Source organism: Equus quagga, chromosome 5 (assembly GCF_021613505.1).
Source record: "Equus quagga isolate Etosha38 chromosome 5, UCLA_HA_Equagga_1.0, whole genome shotgun sequence".
NCBI lineage: Eukaryota > Metazoa > Chordata > Mammalia > Perissodactyla > Equidae > Equus > Equus quagga.
This window is the reverse complement of record NC_060271.1, coordinates 17,896,930-17,916,873: the sequence shown is the minus strand read 5'-3', so window position 1 is coordinate 17,916,873 and position 19,944 is coordinate 17,896,930. Positions and strand designations below refer to the sequence as shown.

At 36.3% G+C, this 19,944-nt stretch overlaps 1 protein-coding gene across 1 annotated transcript in view; it reads left to right on the top strand.

Moving 5' to 3' along the window:
- The window catches only part of RLF (RLF zinc finger), a 71,820-nt gene extending 52,820 nt beyond the window's left edge, over positions 1 to 19,000 (top strand). The window contains exons 6-8 of the mRNA XM_046661757.1: positions 4,628 to 4,764; positions 9,957 to 10,098; positions 13,883 to 19,000. Of these exons, the coding sequence (XP_046517713.1) occupies positions 4,628 to 4,764; positions 9,957 to 10,098; positions 13,883 to 18,535 (4,932 nt within the window). The 3' untranslated portion in view covers positions 18,536 to 19,000. The remainder of the gene's footprint in view (positions 1 to 4,627; positions 4,765 to 9,956; positions 10,099 to 13,882) is intronic.
- The last annotated feature ends 944 nt before the right edge of the window (positions 19,001 to 19,944 follow it).

Genomic DNA, 19,944 nt, shown 5'->3' with positions numbered 1-19,944 from the left:
CGAAAAGAGGAGGATTGGCAGCAGTTAGCTCAGGGCTAATCTTCCAAAAAAAGGAAAATATCGTACCAGCTTTCAAGGGATTTAGAGTCTATAAGGAGGGGCAGATAACAGACTAAAGAAACTCTGGCTTCAGTTTCTTCACTTGTAAAAATGATCAGCTTTTTTTTAATTATCACTTAAATGAAAGTGGAAAATAAGTCTAGAAGGACGTTTCTGTGTTATTAGCCTAAATAAGTGCATGTGAAGTAAATGTGTTATAGAATTGGAAGGTTGTACAAAAACACCACCATAAACTAGTCCTACTTTCTCAATAGATACCTTGATGGAAGTAAAACAATCATGTAAATGGATAATAAAAATGTGTGTAAGATACCATGCTTAGGTGTTATGGACCACTTAGAAACTTCATTATCAGACATATAGTGGTGTTCTAAATGTCAGGTAAATGGCAATACTAAGCACAAACTAAAAGAATTTTAGTATTTTAAGTTTACTACAAAATATTTAACACTTTGAGAAAGTTGAGGTGAAGTTTGAGAAGTTAGTAGAGAGATTAGGCCAGTGTGAGAGTATGGTTATCAGCATCCCTATGGTAGACTCAGAAGGCACTGAGATACTCGAAGAACGAAAGTGCTTCCCTGTTAGGAACTCCCTAGATTGATGCTCCAACAATACTGCTGTGTTACCCTTAGCTGTATTGAGATAATATATTTCTGTTCCTCCGATATTATGCACACTCTCGCGCGTTAGGCCCTTGCATGTGTTTTTCTCCCTGTCTGGAACAATTTTTGTATTTTGCTCTACCTTTCCCCATGGCTTATTCCTACTCATTCCTTAATTCTCATCTTAATTGTGACTTCATCAAGGAAGTTGTTTTCAATCCTCCAGATTTAGGGTAGATTTTTCTTACCAAAGGTATTTGAAGAATATGCTATATACTGCCCCCTGTGTAGCATTTAACGTACATTGTTATTCTTTGTAATTGCCTGCCTCCTTATTTATTTTCCCTGACTAGACTGTGAGTTCCATGAGGGCAAAAATCAGGTTGGCTTGTATTCCCTGTATTTAGCATAGTACAGGTACTTAGTAAATAGCGCTGCTTTGACAGATAGAAACATTTTAATGTGGCTGTTTTCCTTCCTAAGAGATTTTGTGCACAGAGGATTTTGGATATCATTTATAAGACTGTGTTCTTGTCCTCAAAGAATTTGTAGTCTAGTTGGAGACCAAAGTACAAGCACAAAAAAGTGAAATGAATGGTAAAGGCCAGTGTGAGTCACTAGTTCAAAAGTTGACCCAAAGAAGAAGAAAAAATAGCCCAAATAGAAGTGTTGAGGAGATGCTGTGAATTCAGAGCGGGGCAAGACACATCATTGGGTGCTAGAGCAGTCTTCTGAAGGAAGACTTCTTAATGAACAGAGTTTCAGTTGGATTTTGAAGGATGAGAAGAATTGGCTGAGCAGGGGAGAGGAGGCGGGGCTGTTTAGGCCTAATATGCACTAACTGTTAGTGATCATCTGTAGAGTATTTGTAATAAATGGAAATAATAAAACTATATATACCTTATAAACTCATCCAGATTTTTCCTATCATTTCCTTCCTCCCCCATCATTTTAGGTTAAAGAATTTTTACTTGAAATGTATATTTCTAATTTTCTTCACTTTTGTCCCTTTTTTCTTACCACTTTCTTTCCAAAAGATGAAAGCCTGTACATCTCTGAAATATACCCTTTTAAAATGTAAAGGCTTCCCCATAGGAATAAAACAACATGAGATTAGTTTTTCATTTTGTTTACTATTACTTCTGATTATTTCCCAAAATGACTTGAGACAAGAAACACTCTCTTCATAGGCCCTCCTTTTTCTTTTTCTTTTTCTTTTTTTTTTGTGAGGAAGATTGGTCCTGAGCTAACATTTTTTGCCAGTCTTCCTTTTTTCCTTGAGGAAGATTGTTGCTGAGCTAACATTTGTGCCAGTCTTCCTCTATTTTTTGTATGTGGGACACTGACACAGCATGGCTTGATGAGTGGTGTGCAGGTCCATGCCTAGGGTCCGAACCCGTGAACCCTGGGCCGCCAAAACGGCACACACAAACTTAACCACTACACCACTGGGCCGGTCCCCTTAGGCTCATTTTTTATTTGTGAAGTAAAAGTAATGTTGCCTGCCTTGCTAATCTTACAGATTTATCGTGTTGATAAAATGAGATAATATAATAAAAGTTATTTGAAAAGGATAAAAAATGTTCTAGAAATGCAAGTTGTATGTTATTTCCTTTCTAATTTATGTGTGTGGTTTAGAGAGTTTCTTGTGCTGTTTCTCAGTTTGGAGATGTTATATTGCTGTCAAAATCAAATTTTAGAATTCTCGGGTTTTGACAGGAACTTTAACATGGCATGGATGGTAGGCGGTATTTCCTCTGGAACAGCTGTTTTCACTTGCAGTGGAATTCTCATTTTGGTCCTTCAGTCAGTGCAGTTTTAAGTGGCCATGTGGTGGGCATTTCCTCTCTGGATGATGCTTCTGATTCATTCAGCTAGGGATGAGGACGTGGTTGTTTAGGGCATCAGTAAAATTTTATCTTCATAATGTATGATGAGGTCTTTTTTTTTCCCTGAAAACTGAATTTAACTTTATGTTTTAAGCTTTAGCAACTTTACTTTGCCTCCCAGTACTCATTAGATGTAAATTTGCATCGAGTGATATTACATCTGAGAGTGATCTTTTGAAATGCTTTCTAGTATTCTTAAGGTTCACTTTTTAAAATTTATATATTTCACAAAAACAATTTTTAATGGCACTTTTAACGTGCTGCCTATTTGCCAATCCTTTTAAAAACATTATTTTAAAACTGAGCTGTGACTTTAATAGACGCACATACTACATTTTTTTAAGTTGAGGTATAATTGACATATAACATTATATTAGTTTCGGGTGTACGACATGATGATTCGATCTTTGTATGTATTGTGAAATGATCACCACAATAAATCTAGTTAGCATCCATCACCATACATGGTTACAGTTTTTTTTTCTTGTGATGAGGACTTCTAAGATCTGCTCTCTTTTAGCAACTTGCAGATATTCAATACAGTATTAACTGTAGTCACTATGCTGTACTAAAACATATTATTAATTCTTAGAGTAACTCTCTGAGGGAGGGAGGTTCTATTACACCCATTTTACAGATGAGGAAACTGAGGCACTAAGTTACTGAGAAGTTATGTAACTTATCCAGGGTCACACAGCTAGTAGCTATAGAGCTGAGAAGAGAATATGCACAATCTGGTTCTAGAATAATTGGTTTTAACCACTACACTCTACTGCTTATGTCATCTCATTGTATTAGAAAAGATTAGGAAACACAGAATAGTAAAGGGTTCACTTTGTAAACATAAACTTTTTAACCCTGATTAAACTTGATTTATGCATTCTATTCATCAGCACCTATTTACTGTCTTCTATGTTCCAGACGCTGATAAATGCTGAGATTGAAAAAGATGTATGTAGCCCCTGACCTCATGGATTTTATATTCTAGCAGAGAAGACAGATGCTAATATGTTGTTCAACTAATGGTTGAATTGCAGTTGTGATAAATGCTGCAAAGGAGGAATTTGAGAGTAGAGTTTTTGACAGGAATTCTAACATGGTCTTAGAAGTTAGAACGATTCTGAGAGGAAAATCGCCTTTGAGCTAAGCTTTGAAAGAAGTCTTTCTGTGACTACCTAAGGGTGTGACTAAAATTAGAACTGCATGGCACTTTGGAAGAGATGAGCTAAACTCCACATACCTCATTTGTCCTGAAATTATTGTTTTGTATATTTGGTTCCTGGTATAATTGACATTTCTAATGCTGACACAGTCATGAAATAGATTATGTTCTTCCTATTCTGACAGAGAAGTGATAAAATAGAGAGTGGGAGTCGTTAGAGCTCTTATTCTCCTGTTTTACCAGTATACAAAAAGACCCCTAGGAAATTCTGCTGATTTTCCCAGAGGTATTTTTTTTTAAGATTTCTATGAATAGTGTAGATGAAAAAGATGTGTTTCTAAAAGTGTTTAGTTTGAAAAATTCAGTTATGCAAAAGATTTTTTCCTTAATTATATGAGAAAATGATATGTTAATACAGCAGTTGTATTTAAAACAGTTTCTCAGCAGGCCTCCCTTAGCCCTACTGGCAGTAAGGGTAAGCCTTGTATTTTTCTATCTGTAACTAGAGTGACTTGAATAAAATGGAAAAAGAAAGAAAGGAAAAACAAAAAAAAGATGAGGTACTTCAGGTGAAAATAACCTGAAGTTACTACGCATAATTCAACTCATTTATATGGTAGCAGTGTTCATGAGTAATTTTTTTAAAACTGTACAAAAATGTTTTTATCTGTGTTGGGACTTCAGTGAAACTTCCTTATAGCATCTATTCTCTTCTCCATTTAATATTTGCCTATATGAAATAGTCATTCCAGAAGACTCAGCTGTTAGATAATAGAAGGAAATTATTTCCTTCTAATTCTTGCCTCATCAGTTATCAAAGATAGAAAACGTTATAAAGAAGCTTCACGTTATATAACAGAGTTTACAGGAAAGTCACCATTTTCCTTTTGACTTAGTCATCTCATTTTTGATAGATTGCAAAGGTCGACTGCAAGGAAGTACTAGACATCATATGTAATCTGGAATCCGAGGGTCAGGATAACACAGCATTTGTTCTTTGTACGACTTACCTTACCCAGCAGCTCCAAACTGCAAGTGTATATTGTTCTTGGTAAGTATATTTAGTTTTTATTCCCTTTATTTGTGAGTACATAGTATAGCATTTAGGATTTGTGTAAAACATTGGTTTGTTTCAAATTTGAAGTCTAAGCAAATTAAATGATAAGGTGAATTAAATCTCGCTTACAAGCTAAACTATTTAATTAAAGATGTTATTGGTTTAATCTTTTCCAGAAGAGTCCAAAACATAAAGGGTAAAAAGTTTGAGCTCCTCTTAACCATTCCAAAGAGGGTTGTCTGTTAACTCCAATATATGTTGTCGTCTTTGAAGATAAAATTATGGCAATATGAGACAAATTGGTGTTATGTTGTTTTCCTTTACATTTATCATATCTTCTGGTAGTCACTTTCCCCCTCTTATTTGGAAACCCACTAATTATCTAGGTTTCTAGGTCAGTCTTGCACTAGAGAAGGAAATCCATTTGAATAGTAATCTTTTGCAATTTTCGTACTGTATAGCAGAAGTGCATTGTTTGGTTTTAATTCAGTTTATATCTTGTTTGCTTACAGAGTACTTAGTTGCTAAAAAGGAAACAGTAATTGTAACCCATGATTCTCTCATTCTGATGGTATTGATTCTGTTTAGGCCAGAGGGACAAACCTGATACACAGGAAATCTCTAAAATGCAAGACTCTGTCAATAAGTATGAGATGAGTGGTGGGGATAATGCTATATGAGATAGTGAAAGGTGCTCACTGTACACCAGTGTTTTAAGAAAGGTGTCAGAGAGGAGGTAGTATTTGAGCTTTAATTCAAAGAACGGATTGGATTAGCATAATCTTGGTTAGAGGAACCTTGAATATTTCAGAACCTAAGGATGACTTGAAGTTGGAAATGAGCATTTTGTTTATAGTAAAACCTTTTGTGTACTTCAGACCTCATTGATCTCCCTCTGGAGCATCTGTGTATTTATATAGTTTTATCGTTATTAGCATTTTGTATCTTACTGTATTTCTTTATGTTTACTATTGTATATAGAAATATTATTTTTGTACTGTAAATTATCTCACCCAATCCTCATAATAATCATTGTATAGATGAGGCAGTGGAGGATCAGAGGGATCTGAGAAGTCTTGTGATTGCCCAGGGTCTCAAGGCTAAAGTGGTAGAGCTTCGATTCAAGGCCAGGTTGTTTGACTCCTAATCCAGTGCTTTTTTTCTATGTGGTTTCTTGGCACATGGCTGGAATTCAGATTTCAGTCCTCTGCCACTAAGTCCATTATGCCAGAGTTATATGTCCTGTGAGAAAGGAAATAGTGGGATAGGGACTTAAATATATTTTGTAATAATCATTGTGGGCATTTTGTTAAGAAACCAAAAAAGAGATGATATAAATAAAAAGAACTGTTAAATAGCAGTGAGGTTTATGATCACTAAATCAAGTGGAAGAGGTTTTTTTCCCCTGCATTAGAGATTAAAGATTTTAACCTCAGGAAATAGATGTATTTACTTGAGGAACAAATCCCAATTTTTCTTGTTAGAGTTAATTTCTTTGCTTATAATGAGAAAATACCTGCTAGTTATAGCTAGGTTTTCAGTGCAAAGAATATATTAAAATCACATGTGGGATATGTTATAGACTAAAAGTGTTTTTAAAACTATAGTCACACCGTTCTTTTAATATTCCTGATACTACTTCCCTTTGACAGTGACCCATAACTTTTTTTCTTCCCTTCTTCTCTCAGCCACCATTAGCCCTTCTGAGGATGTTAGTGGCTCTAGGATTAGTGCTGTTCCCCTGCAGCAGGAAGGGATTAACAGGGATTGCCCTCTTGTTGGCCTCCTGAGGAGCTATAATGAATGAAGGAAAGAAAATCTTAAATCACTTCACACTTTGTTAAAAGTAGGCTTCTTCCAAACAATTCAAAAAGAAATAGAGTCTAAAATTTTAGAATTTGGAAACTTTTTTTACCCTTCTATTGTTTTCAGAGACTTTTTTTTCTTCTTTCTATTTTTTTTACTAAGGAAAATGAATCCCAGGAATTCTATTCAAATCGGGTAGATTCAAATAGGGTGTGAAAATAGTGGGCTATATAAAGTATTTGTCTAGAAAAGAAATTTTTTTTATTATGTGGTATTTTTGATGAGAGATATTTGTAAAAATACGACAATAAAGTTGGAATAGGAAATAAAAACCATCACTTATCTTTAAACATATATACTAGAATTTATTTATTGGAAGTATCCTTCTTGAGTTTGATCATCGTGGAAGATAATAGGTAAAATATAAACTATATAACTATCACCCAAAACAGTTTTTTACTCTTTCAGAAATTTTCTCCAGTGACATTTACAAACCACAATAAAATATATCATTACTTTATAGCAGTCACCATATTATTCATCTCAGAAGGTATATTACTTAGCTTATTCATTAGCCTTGATCCAGAAGATTTTTGGCTATTTACAAAAAGCAAAGAAGTGCTGGAGGAATGAGTTCCCTGTAGATGTCTGGCAGTGGTGACATAAGTAGAGTAGCCGTGCAAGTGGGAAAAATAACCGTTTTGAATGGGACAGTGTATATAACAGACGTGTAATTATCACCAGTACTTTAAAAATAAAATCATACAGTTGAACCTTGAACCTCCACACTAAGCTTTCACTGAGTATTTGATAGGTTGAGCTTTGCTTTCTGTAATGTCTCAGAGCTTTTAAATCTTGTATGTTGTACGTTTGTGTTCCTTCAGATGTGAATTTGTGTCTCCTCTCTCCCAACTAGACTGATATACCTGGATCATCATGTATGTTGTCTAATTCACAGCTGAGTCCCTGCCACCTGGTGAAGACCAGCTATCCATACATGTTTTATTTAACTGAATCTTGTAGGGGAAAAAAGAGGTCATGAGAATCAACTACTGTATTTGCAGGAGCCTTCTTTAGGGGATGATCATTCCTTAATTCCACAAAGTTTTCTTTGCCTCATTTGTAAAATGCCTCAATTCTAGATCTCAGTGTGACATGTTAACTGGACTTCACGGGCGTGTTGCTGTGCAGAAACAGTATAGTTTAAATTTCTTGCTCAGTAGCTAGATCTTTGCCAAAATGTATTACCTACTATTAATAGAACTAAATTTCCTTTCCAATTTTATGAGCTTGTGTATAATTTGTTGACTTGAGGTAGGCAGTGGGCTAATTCGAGGGTGCAGTAAATCTGAACATTGGAAGCATACATATGATGGGATCATTTTCAATATATTCTTTAAGGGTTGCCCATTTTTAAAAATCATGTCACTGTTGTAATTGGAGAAGTGTTTATCCTAGTGTGTGTATGATCCAGCAGGCTCTAAGTTGCTATTCATTGGTGGTTTCATTATTTCAGTGTGCAGACTTGAATGGATGACTAAAGTGACATCTTGGCATTCTCATGAGTAATCTGCTGGTTGTCGTGGTTTCAGGCATGTTTATATGTTTGGGAGGCTAATAAATAGTGGTTTTAAATCATTGACTTGTAACTGCAAATATGTATAAAAATAGAAAATACATGATAGAATGTCCTTTTTGAAACATGGTTATTTGAAGTTAAGATAACTAGAGCTTGAAATTCTTAATTTGGAATAAATCAAGCCCTAGACCTTCTGATTTATTTTTAAAAAATTATTTGAGAGACCTTAAATCTCAACCTGTCTTTTATCACTTTAGCAGATTTGCCTAACTTTAAACTTCCAGCCAGTTGATGAATTTTAGATAGTAGATATCCTTTAGCCTTTTTTCTTCATAATCAGGTTTTACTGATTTTGATACTTCTTTTCAAATAGGATCGAATTCACATACATATATTTTGATAAATACTCCCTTTTTGATCTCTGAGAATATATAATTTTCCATTTCCTTTGTTATTCAGAATTTTGCACTATTCTCAAAGGTTTTTATTACTAAGATGCTTACATCTGAATGAAGCAGTCCTGTGAGTTTAAAAAAAACAAGCAGTCATCCCAGTTGCTTACCTGTCTGGTAGCTATTTTCAAAGCTGACCTGTCTTAATTTTACTTTTTTTGGTTAGGAAAGCAACACTAGTCACCAAAGACAAATATTTAAAGGCATTTTAAGCTAATTTTATTTGTTATAGCTCAAATTTGCCATCATTAAATATTATAAGCTTTAATCATATATCTTTTGAGATGTATATTCATTTCAGCCTTTGAAGCAAATTTTACATCTATGTAAGAATTTCACCATATGAGAATCTTAGTTACCTCTGAAAAGTATAAGAAAAAAAGTTCTGGTAAATATCTTTATTTTGAATCTATTATAAAAGGAGGTTATATTCATTTCTTAAGCTTTGGATTTGTACCCAACTAACTGTAATAGTTGTGTTAACAGCAAGAATAGGATATTAGTGTTCTAAAACTGACTTGTGAAAATAATATGGGGTTTTTAAAATGAAAATCATTTAACTAATATACAGTATCCATTGAAGTTGGATGGAAAACAGCCAAGGTTCTTTTAAGGGCTAACATTCTCTTCAGTGTTGCTAAGTAGCTTTTCTTACATTCGCATTAGCATTTCTGTCCTGGGCATTTTTGAATTTCTAGTGCTTTTCCTTGAGAGTTTTTTCTTAACCCATTCAATCTTTTATTTAACTTATTTTTTTCAAGCTTTTCTTTGTTTCCATAATGAATATTTGTGAGATTCTTGTATTTTAACAATTTCCATAGGTGCCATTTTACTAATTTTATTAGTAATATTTAAACATTCCAAAATACAGGCCTAAACAGCATCATGACGTTTTAGAGCTGGAAGGGGCCCATGAGATTAGTGGAGAAGTGTACCATTAGAATATTCGTTAATTGTATACTTTTTGTTGGCAGTGTAGTGATGTCCAATGATCCCTGCCCGCTAGGATAGGGTTTAATTCAGTCAGTATAATTACCAGTATAAGGGGTAAAACCTTTTTGGAACAAGATGAGATCTAAGAAGTCTTTTAAAATGTCAGCATAGTGGAAGTAGTCTGTTTTATTTTTCCCTAGACACAAAAGAATAAGGAAGTAGGGAAGATTTTCAAGGAGGATTCTTAACAATTTTACCAGTTTGTAAGGAAGCAGTAGGGAATATAGACAGCTTTTTCTTCTAGTTTTTGTTTACTCTACTGTCAGCTTAATTTTTACAAACCAAAAATGGGGTGGGGAGGTGAGTAACAAATACTAGTTGCTTTATATGTTTGACCTTAATCTTTGTTTTTCTAGGGAATTGACTCTCTTTTGGAGTAAACTGCAAAGAAGAATCGACCCTTCTTTAGACACGTTTTTGGAGCGCTGTCGTCAGTTTGGTGTCATAGCTAAAACACAGCAGCATTTGTTTTGCCTGATTCGAGTTATACAAACTGAAGTGAGTAATTTATGCTTGTTATGCTGATCGTCCTGGAGGCAAGAAATTAGTAGGGAGATAACTTCTGCCAGGCAGCTACTTTTAGATAAGGGAAAATGGGAAATAATGGGGTTTAGTAAGATTATGGAATTGGACATATCTTGCTGTTTCTACAGATTGACTTCTTAGGAACCTACAGTTTTTCTTAATGGAAAATAGTGATTTGAAGTGACAGACCACTGGAGGAAAGGAAGATTATGTTTCTTGGCTGTCACCTTCACTGCCCTTTATCTGCTTTTTCTAGAACGGTGTTCTGTATCTTACATGCATGTTTCTTTGCCAATTAACGTAATAATTATAAATGAAGAAAATATAATTGTATTTTTCAACTCCTTGAGGATGGAGTAATACCCTTTCTAGGTTTTGGAGTAATAGAACAGTTCCAGAATTGACTGTACACAATTGTAAACTTCTGTGCAAATAGAAGACAAGTTAGATATTTTTAGGAAATAACTATTTCCTAAAATGGAATGAAGTGCCATATATAAAACCTTGTTTTTTGAGTTCAGCCCTATAGACGTATGCTAAGACTACCAGCCCAGAGATTTGGGATTAATCTTATGCCATGCTGTATTTTTGTTTTGTTTTTAGTATCTCTTCCTGACTGAGCTCTGTATACCCATATCTATAATGGCTCCTGGGTATGTTCTATGGGTTACTTCTTTGACAACATCTAAGGGATGATTATACTAAAGTCAAGGCACAGTTGTATCTTTGATACTCCCCATCTCCTTTAACGCAACCTTCTATATCCTGTACTTTATTTGAAATATGTTGATCTAGCCTTCTCCAGTGAAGATATAAAAAGATAAAACAGTTATCAGAAGCAAATTCATGGTCAGATAAGTTAGGTGATAATTATTTCTAATCCCTATGAATGAGTTTGTGTTTCCTATCACAGAAAGAACGTGTTCAAGTAATTATAGAACTTGCCTTGTTTAAAAAAATTAGTGTTACAGCTGGCCTTTAAAATGTTTTGTTTTATTTTTTAATCTTCAAGGGAAATATTAGTTTTATGTTGCTGCATAACTAATTACCACAAACTTAGTACTTAAAACAGCACCCGTTATTAGCTCACAGTTTTGTAGGGCAGAAGTCCAGCACAATGTGGCACAGTTTGCTACTCAGAGTATCACAAGGCTGAAATTGAAGTGTCAGCCAGGCTGAGTTTTTACATATACGCTCTTTGGAAAATTCACGTCTAAGCTCAATTTTACTGTTGACAGAATCCTTTCAATTGTAGTTCTAAGGTCCTCATTTTCTTGTTAGTTGTCAGCCATGGTCTGTTTTCAGCTCCTAGAAGCCTCCCTCATTCCATGCCTTCGTTTTTAAGCCAGCAAAGGCCAAGGGAATCCTCCTTTGAATCTGACCTCCTCCATGTCTGACTTCCAGACCTAGATTTAAAGGACTCGAGTGATTAGGTCAGGCCCACCTCGGTAATCTACCTGTCTTTAGATCAACTGATTTGAGGCCTTAATTACATATGTAAAGTCCCTTTTGCTAGATAGCATAACATATTTACAGTTCCGTTTACACTCAAGGTGGGGAGATTATATAAAGGTGATGGTCACTAGTGGTCATCTTAGAATTCTACTTACTACAAGGAACCACAGAAAAGGGGAAAGCTGCTGGAGGACTAGGGAAAGTGAGTTTCTGACACAGACCAAGGAATCTGCTGTCCATCTGTATAACCAGAACCCATGTCTCTTTAATTCCAGTCTAGGGCACTTTCCACTATAATCCTCATTTATGATATTTAGCCTGAAGGTAGAAAAGATATGGACTGGTAGGTGGAAGAGGAGTGAGTGTAGAATTCCTTTCAAATTAAGACACTCACCTGGGCCAGCCCCACTGGTCTTAGTGGTTCAGTTCAGTGTGCTCTGCTGCGATGGCCTGGGTTTTCTTAAACAGCCTAATCTTGTTGAAATGGGTAAAATTTGTGACATCATTAAGAACGCTTTTCAAAAAAAAAAAAGAAACTAGAAATAGCATTATACATTTTGAACACGTATACGAAGAAGTTACTTGTAAAAGTATTGGTGAACAAATCAGAATTAGGATATGGAATGTGGAGCTAAATTTTGAGGAAGTTGATGGACATGAATAAATTGGTAGGTTTTAAACCAGGAAGCTGAAGGAACAAAGAGTGGCTTGGCATATTGTATCAAGGGCACGTGGGATATAGCCAAATCTGTTAAGCTTTGGAGTCAGTGTAAGCTGTAAAGTGGTTAAGAACTCAGGTTTTGGGAAAAGATTACTTTGTTTTAATCCTTGCTTCTCTGCTCACTAACTGGTGACATTGGGCAACTAACCTTCTGAGCCTTCGTTTTTTCACCTATAAAATGAGGATGATGTATGCAAAGAGTTTATTTAGAGTAATGCCAAGGGGGCTGGCCCTGTGGCCAAGTGCTTAAGTTCGCATGCTCTGCTTTGGTGGCCCAGGGTTTCACCAGTTCAGATCCTGAGCGCGGACATGGCACTGCTCATTAGGCCACGCTGAGGCAGCATCCCACATGCCACAACTAGAATGACCCACAACTAAAAATAAACACCTATGTACCAGGGAGCTTTGGGAGAAAAAGGAAAAATGAAATGTTTAGAATAATGCTGAAGATGTAGTAAGGGTTCTATAAATTAATGGCAATCATTTCTTTGTGTTCTCAGCATTTAGAATGGTACCCTACACAGAATAATTGCTAAGCAAACTGATTACTGATTTGAATGGTGGAATTTTTCCTCAGTTATTTTACATGGTGTTCTGTTGAATATTTCTGTGTGCCAACTTTGTAGTAATCACTTTATGTTATTTTCTTTCATTTTTATAACATTAGGAAAATCTAATACTACCACTACTATTATCGTTTTACAGTGGAGGAAACTGAGGCTTAGAGGAGTTAAGAACTTGTCATTGTAGTGAAACTGGGGTTCAAAGACTTGAAATTCTAAGTTCTTAAGTACTGCATTTTAAGCCACTCTGCCAAATAGATCCCACATTTCTTTGCTCATATTACTTTTGCATTCCATTTCAAGCTCTCACATAAAAGAGTCATCTAGTATGCACTACCTTTTTATCACATATGACCAGATTTTTTCTCTGATTTTTGACTGGTTTCTTAGAACTTGCTGCTATATAGAGATTTTCTAATTTCTGTTGTTTTCCCGTAAGAAGCTGAGATTCAGTACACCTGTAACTATAAAGTACTAATTCTTTTGGGAGAAAATGGGGAGAATTATTTTAGCCTTAAGGTTTTGAAAACACCCAGGTGTTCATGACACATGAGTTTCTTAAATTGAATTCAATTTTAGACTCACTTTTATACATATGTTTCCTCTTGCACCCATTTATTTAAGGTCTATCTTTCCTACCCAGCTTAAGACAATTCTTTTTTGAATCCTTCAGTGACCTTATTTATCCTAAATTCCTTTGAATTCATGTGGCTTTATTATTTATACATTTGGCATATAGGTAAATTCCTTGAAGGTTAGGGAGTGATTTAATATGCACTGCCTTGTAAAGTTGGATGCTCTGTAAGTGTACATTGTTGTTGTTCATGGTTGTAGCATATAATTCAGTCCTTTGCATGTTGAGACAGGAAGGATCGAAATGTAACTTGCAGGAAGGAAGATTTAAGATAAAATTTAAGAACTCTAAAAGTTTTGAGAAGTTTATAAGATATATATCAGTGAAAGTTATGTCATGTTTCCATAATTTAAAAAAAACCCTTTCTTCCCTGTTTCTTTATAGGCACAAGATGCAGGTCTTGGGGTGTCGATTTTACTATGTGTCAGAGCTCTTCAACTCAGATCAAGTGAGGATGAAGAAATGAAGGCATCAGTTTGTAAAACAATTGCTTGTCTTTTGCCAGAAGATTTAGAAGTTAGACGAGCCTGTCAGCTTACAGAATTCTTAATTGAACCCAGTTTGGATGGATTTAATATGTTGGAAGAACTGTATTTGCAACCAGATCAAAAATTTGATGAAGAAAACGCACCAGTTCCAAATTCTCTCCGATGTGAGCTTTTATTAGCTTTAAAAGCCCACTGGCCTTTTGATCCTGAATTTTGGGACTGGAAAACTTTAAAACGACACTGCCACCAACTCCTAGGACAAGAAGCCTCAGATTCTGATGATGATCTAAGTGGCTATGAAATGTCTATTAATGATACAGATGTTTTAGAGTCATTTCTCAGTGACTATGAGGAAGGTAAAGAAGATAAACAATATAGAAGAAGAGATTTGACCGATCAGCATAAGGAGAAAAGAGACAAAAAACCCATTGGTTCTTCAGAAAGATACCAGAGGTGGCTTCAGTATAAATTTTTCTGTTTGTTATGTAAGCGGGAATGTATAGAGGCCAGGATTCTTCATCATTCTAAGATGCATATGGAAGATGGAATTTACACCTGTCCGGTTTGTATTAAAAAATTCAAGAGAAAAGAAATATTTGTTCCTCATGTGATGGAACATGTTAAAATGCCACCAAGCAGAAGGGACCGCTCTAGAAAGAAATTACTGTTGAAAGGCTCTCAAAAGGGAGTTTGTCCCAAGAGCCCCTCTGCAACTCTGGAGCAAAATCAGTCATTGAATGAACAAGCCAAAGGAGAGTCTCATGAATATGTCACATTCAGCAAATTAGAAGATTGCCACCTGCAAGACAGAGATTTGTACCCATGTCCTGGCACAGACTGTTCCCGTGTGTTTAAGCAGTTTAAATACTTAAGTGTGCATCTTAAAGCTGAACACCAAAATAATGATGAAAATGCCAAGCACTACTTGGATATGAAAAATAGAAGAGAGAAGTGTACTTACTGTCGTCGACATTTCATGTCTGCTTTTCACCTGCGAGAGCATGAACAAGTACATTGTGGTCCTCAACCTTATATGTGTGTATCTATAGATTGCTATGCCAGGTTTGGATCAGTGAATGAACTGCTTAACCATAAACAAAAACATGATGATCTGCGTTATAAATGTGAATTAAATGGCTGTAATATTGTTTTCAGTGATTTGGGACAGCTTTACCACCATGAAGCACAACACTTTAGGGATGCGTCTTACACATGCAACTTTGTTGGCTGTAAAAAGTTCTATTATTCCAAAATTGAATACCAGAATCACCTCTCAATGCATAATGTTGAAAATTCAAATGGAGATGTGAAGAAATCAGTGAAACTTGAGGAGCCTGCAGCAGGTGAAAAGCAAGATTGTATTGATCAGCCTCATCTACTTGACCAGACTGATAAGTCACATTTACCTGAGGATCTTCTTTTCTGTGCAGGATCAGCTAGTTCTCAAATAGAAACTGCAGAAAATCTGAAAGAAAACAGTGACAGTAATTCTAGTGATCAGTTAAGTCATAGCTCTTCAGCTTCCATGAATGAAGAGTTAATTGACACACTGGATCACTCTGAAACCATGCAGGATATATTATTATCTCATGAGAAAGTCTTTGTGCCCTCCAGTTTAAAAGAAAAATGTTCCAGTGTGGCAGTTTGTTTTGATGGGACTAAGTTTACCTGTGGTTTTGATGGTTGTGGTTCCACATACAAAAACGCAAAAGGGATGCAGAAACATCTACGGAAGGTTCATCCATACCATTTCAAACCGAAGAAGATAAAGACAAAAGATCTCTTTCCCTGTTTGGGTAATGAACATAATCAAACAACTGAAAAGTTTGATGCAGAACCTAAACCCGGCTCAGATACAAACAGTGACTCCCCAGATGAAGGTCTAGATCACAATATTCATACTAAATGTAAACGAGAACATCAAGGTTATTCCTCAGATGTTTCCATTTGTGCTTCTAAAAGGCCATGTACAGAGGATACCATGTTGGAACTTCTGTTACGCTTGAAACATTTAAGCTTGAAAAACTCAATAACACACGGATCTTTCTCAGGGTCATTGCAGGGGTACCCATCCAGTGGTGCTAAGTCTCTTCAATCGGTTTCACCTACTATCTCAGACCTTAATTTTCAGAATCAAGATGAGAATATGCCAAGTCAGTACCTTGCACAGTTGGCAGCTAAGCCTTTTTTCTGTGAGCTTCAAGGATGCAAATATGAATTTGTGACCAGAGAGGCTTTGTTAATGCATTATCTTAGAAAGCATAATTATTCAAAAGAGAAAGTCCTTCAGTTAACCATGTTTCAACATCGGTATTCTCCATTCCAGTGTCATATTTGCCAACGGTCATTTACGAGAAAAACACACCTTAGGATTCATTATAAAAATAAACATCAAATTGGCCATGACAGAGTAACTCACAAACTATTAGATAATGAAAAATGTGATCATGAAGGCCCGTGCTCAGTAGAGAGGTTGAAGGGTGATTGTTCTACAGAACTTGGAGGGGTTCCCAACAGTAACTCTGAGAAGCCACACTGTCATTCTAAAAAGGATGAATGCAGTTCAGAAACAGATTTGGAGTCATCTTGTGAAGAAACAGAAAGTAAAACATCTGATCTTTCATCACCAATAGGTAGCCATAGAGAAGAAGGAGAAGGAAGAGAGGGGAGAGGTAGCAGGAGAACTGTTGCTAAAGGAAATCTCTGCTACATTTTGAATAAATACCACAAACCATTCCATTGTATCCATAAAACTTGCAACTCCTCATTCACCAATCTGAAAGGCTTGATTCGCCATTACAGAACTGTACATCAGTACAACAAAGAACAGTTATGTTTAGAGAAAGACAAAGCAAGAACCAAAAGGGAACTTGTCAAATGTAAAAAGATATTTGCTTGCAAATATAAGGAATGTAACAAACGCTTCCTGTGTTCCAAAGCTCTTGCTAAGCACTGTAGTGACTCTCATAACCTAGACCAGATTGAGGAGCCTAAAGTGCTTTCTGAAGCTGAGTCTGCGGCAAGGTTTTCCTGTAACCAGCCTCAGTGCCCTGCTGTTTTTTATACTTTCAGCAAGTTGAAGCACCACTTGATGGAACAGCATAATATTGAAGGAGAAATACACTCAGATTATGAAATTCATTGTGATCTTAATGGCTGTGGCCAGATTTTCACCCATCGCAGTAATTATTCTCAACATGTATATTACCGACATAAGGACTATTATGATGATCTGTTTAGAAGCCAGAAAGTGGCAAATGAAAGGCTGCTAAGGAGTGAAAAGGTGTGTCAAACAGCTCATACTCAGGGGCATGAACATCAGACTACCAGGAGATCATTTAATGCTAAGGCTAAAAAATGCGGCTTAATCAAAGAAAAGAAGGCTCCAATTAGTTTTAAAACAAGAGCTGAAGCCCTCCATATGTGTGTGGAGCAGTCTGAGCACACTCAGTACCCCTGCATGGTTCAAGGATGCTTATCTGTGGTGAAGCTGGAGAGCAGCATAGTGAGGCATTACAAACGTACCCATCAGATGAGTAGTGCCTATTTAGAGCAACAGATGGAAAAACTTGTCGTTTGTGTTAAATACGGTACCAAAATTAAAGAGGAGCCCCTTTCTGAAGCAGAGCCCTGTATAAAGAAAGAAGAAAATACGAGCTGTGAATCAGAGCACACAAAGCACAGCCATTCCCCAGGTGACAGTGGCATACCTGTCCAGAACACTGATTCCCTTCATCCAAGTGAAAGGGATGGAGGTCAGAAAGGATGTACAGAAGGCAGCCCAGTATTTGATGCAGGTACTCTGCTGTACAGAGGAACTTTGAAATGTAATCATAGTTCAGAAACCACTTCTTTGGAACAATGTAATATAGTTCAGCCGCCTCCTTGTAAAATAGAAAATTCCATACCTAATTCTGATGGGACTGAAAGTGGGACTTACTTCACAAGTTTCCAGCTGCCTTTACCAAGGATCAAAGACTCAGAAACTGGGCAGCAAAGTTCAGGGCAAGAAAACACTGTAAAAAATTTAACCCATGTCCCAAAAGAGAATTTTAGGAAGCATGCACAGCCCAGGTCATTTGATTTGAAGACTTATAAACCTATGGGATTTGAATCTTCATTTCTGAAATTTATTCAGGAAAGTGAAGAGAAAGATGACGATTTTGATGATTGGGAACCTTCAGAGCACTTAACATTAAGTAATTCTTCACAGCCCAGTAATGACTTAACAGGGACTGTTATGGCAAACAACATGGTGAATGACAATGACCCTGAAGTTGACATACCTCATTCTTCCAGTGACTCCACAATTCATGAGAACCTGACTGCAATCCCACCTTTAATAGTAGCTGAGACAGCAACAGTTCCTTCCTTGGAAAACCTGAGGGTCGTATTGGACAAAGCATTAACAGACTGTGGAGAGCTTGCCTTAAAACAGCTTCATTATCTTCGGCCAGTGGTTGTCCTTGAAAGATCTAAGTTTTCCACACCAATTTTAGACTTGTTTCCAACAAAAAAGACAGATGAGCTTTGTGTCGGAAGTTCCTAAGTAGCAATTTTGTTTTAGAAACAGACTGGCTCCAACACTGCAACATGGGGACAGTTGCCAACTCGAACAAAGGCTGAGAACCAACCACACCATTGTTTTAGGGTAGAATAGGCTGTGTATTTACATGAATGTATAATATCTATGTCAGCAGTATTGGCTGAGTCCATTAGCTCTCCAGTTGGTTTATTGATTGGGTTTTTTGTTTATTAAAAAAAATGGAACTGTACTCTTGTTTGGTGCTAATTAATACATCAAAATATATTGGGGCTTCCTTTTTCAAATTAAGTGTGCATGATTGTATATGGAACAAATACTAAGATCCCAGGGTGGGAGGGCTAGGGAAAGGGATACGGAGTTCTTACTTGACTTGAATGTGCACCTGAGGGTGCTTTGTGTAATATATTGTACACTACAGCATCTTATATTTTTTGAGTTGAGTTTCAATAAATTACAATTTTTCACCCATTTCTTGTTTACTCATAATGAGTTTTCATGCCACCCATAAAGTGGAATTGCACTTGTATTTTCTGGAATGTGCACTTATATTTTATCCCAGTAGTTTTTCATTTCTTACTAACCAAACCATTCAGATCAAGCTTCTTTTTGAGTAACTGTTGTCTTGAAATTTTTGTGGAAAGAAAATTCTAAGATTGAGTAATTAGCTCTAGGAGTCATGCTAGCTCTCAAAAGAGGATGTCCAGGAATTGTCCAGGTAGAAAGGAGAAGGTATGCCAAGCAGAATGTGAAGGGCATAGCAAATTCAGAGGTTCGAAGTCATGTTTCAGAGAACTACAAATAATTTATTAGGCTGGCAGTAAAAGGAGGGCTCTGGGGTGGATGGGGTTATTGTAGAAATGGGTAGGCAGGAACCAAACCGTGAACACTGAGGAGTTTGGAACTGAGTCCATAGGCAGCTGAGAGCCTTTGAAGGATTTTAAACAAAATAACGATAATGTATAGATCACTTGAAATGAGTGATTTGAGGGGCAGAGGATGGAAACAGTAGATAAAGACTGTTGAAGTAACTGAGGCAAACTTGGTGAGAGTCTGTACCGACAGTTGCAGCAGAGGGAAGAGGAGATGAAACTGACAAGTTTAAAGAGGATTGTTGAGCCTTTGGTGAAAAAAATACGTTAAAAGATTCATAGTGATGCAACCAGTTGTGGAATTACAAGAGGAAGGAATGGGTTTTTGGGAAGAGGGTGGAAAGCCAAGTTGAGTTTGGTTTTTGGATGTGTTGAGTTTCAGTGGACTGTGGTACATCCAGGTCTAATGATAAGGAAGGCAATGTAAATACAGCAGCTTTATTCTCTGTTCCTTTTGAAGTTTTCAGCCACTTTCATTAGCTAGCAATGAAATGACTCAAGATACTCATAACATCCCTTTCTTGAGCCTGCGGTTAGGATTTT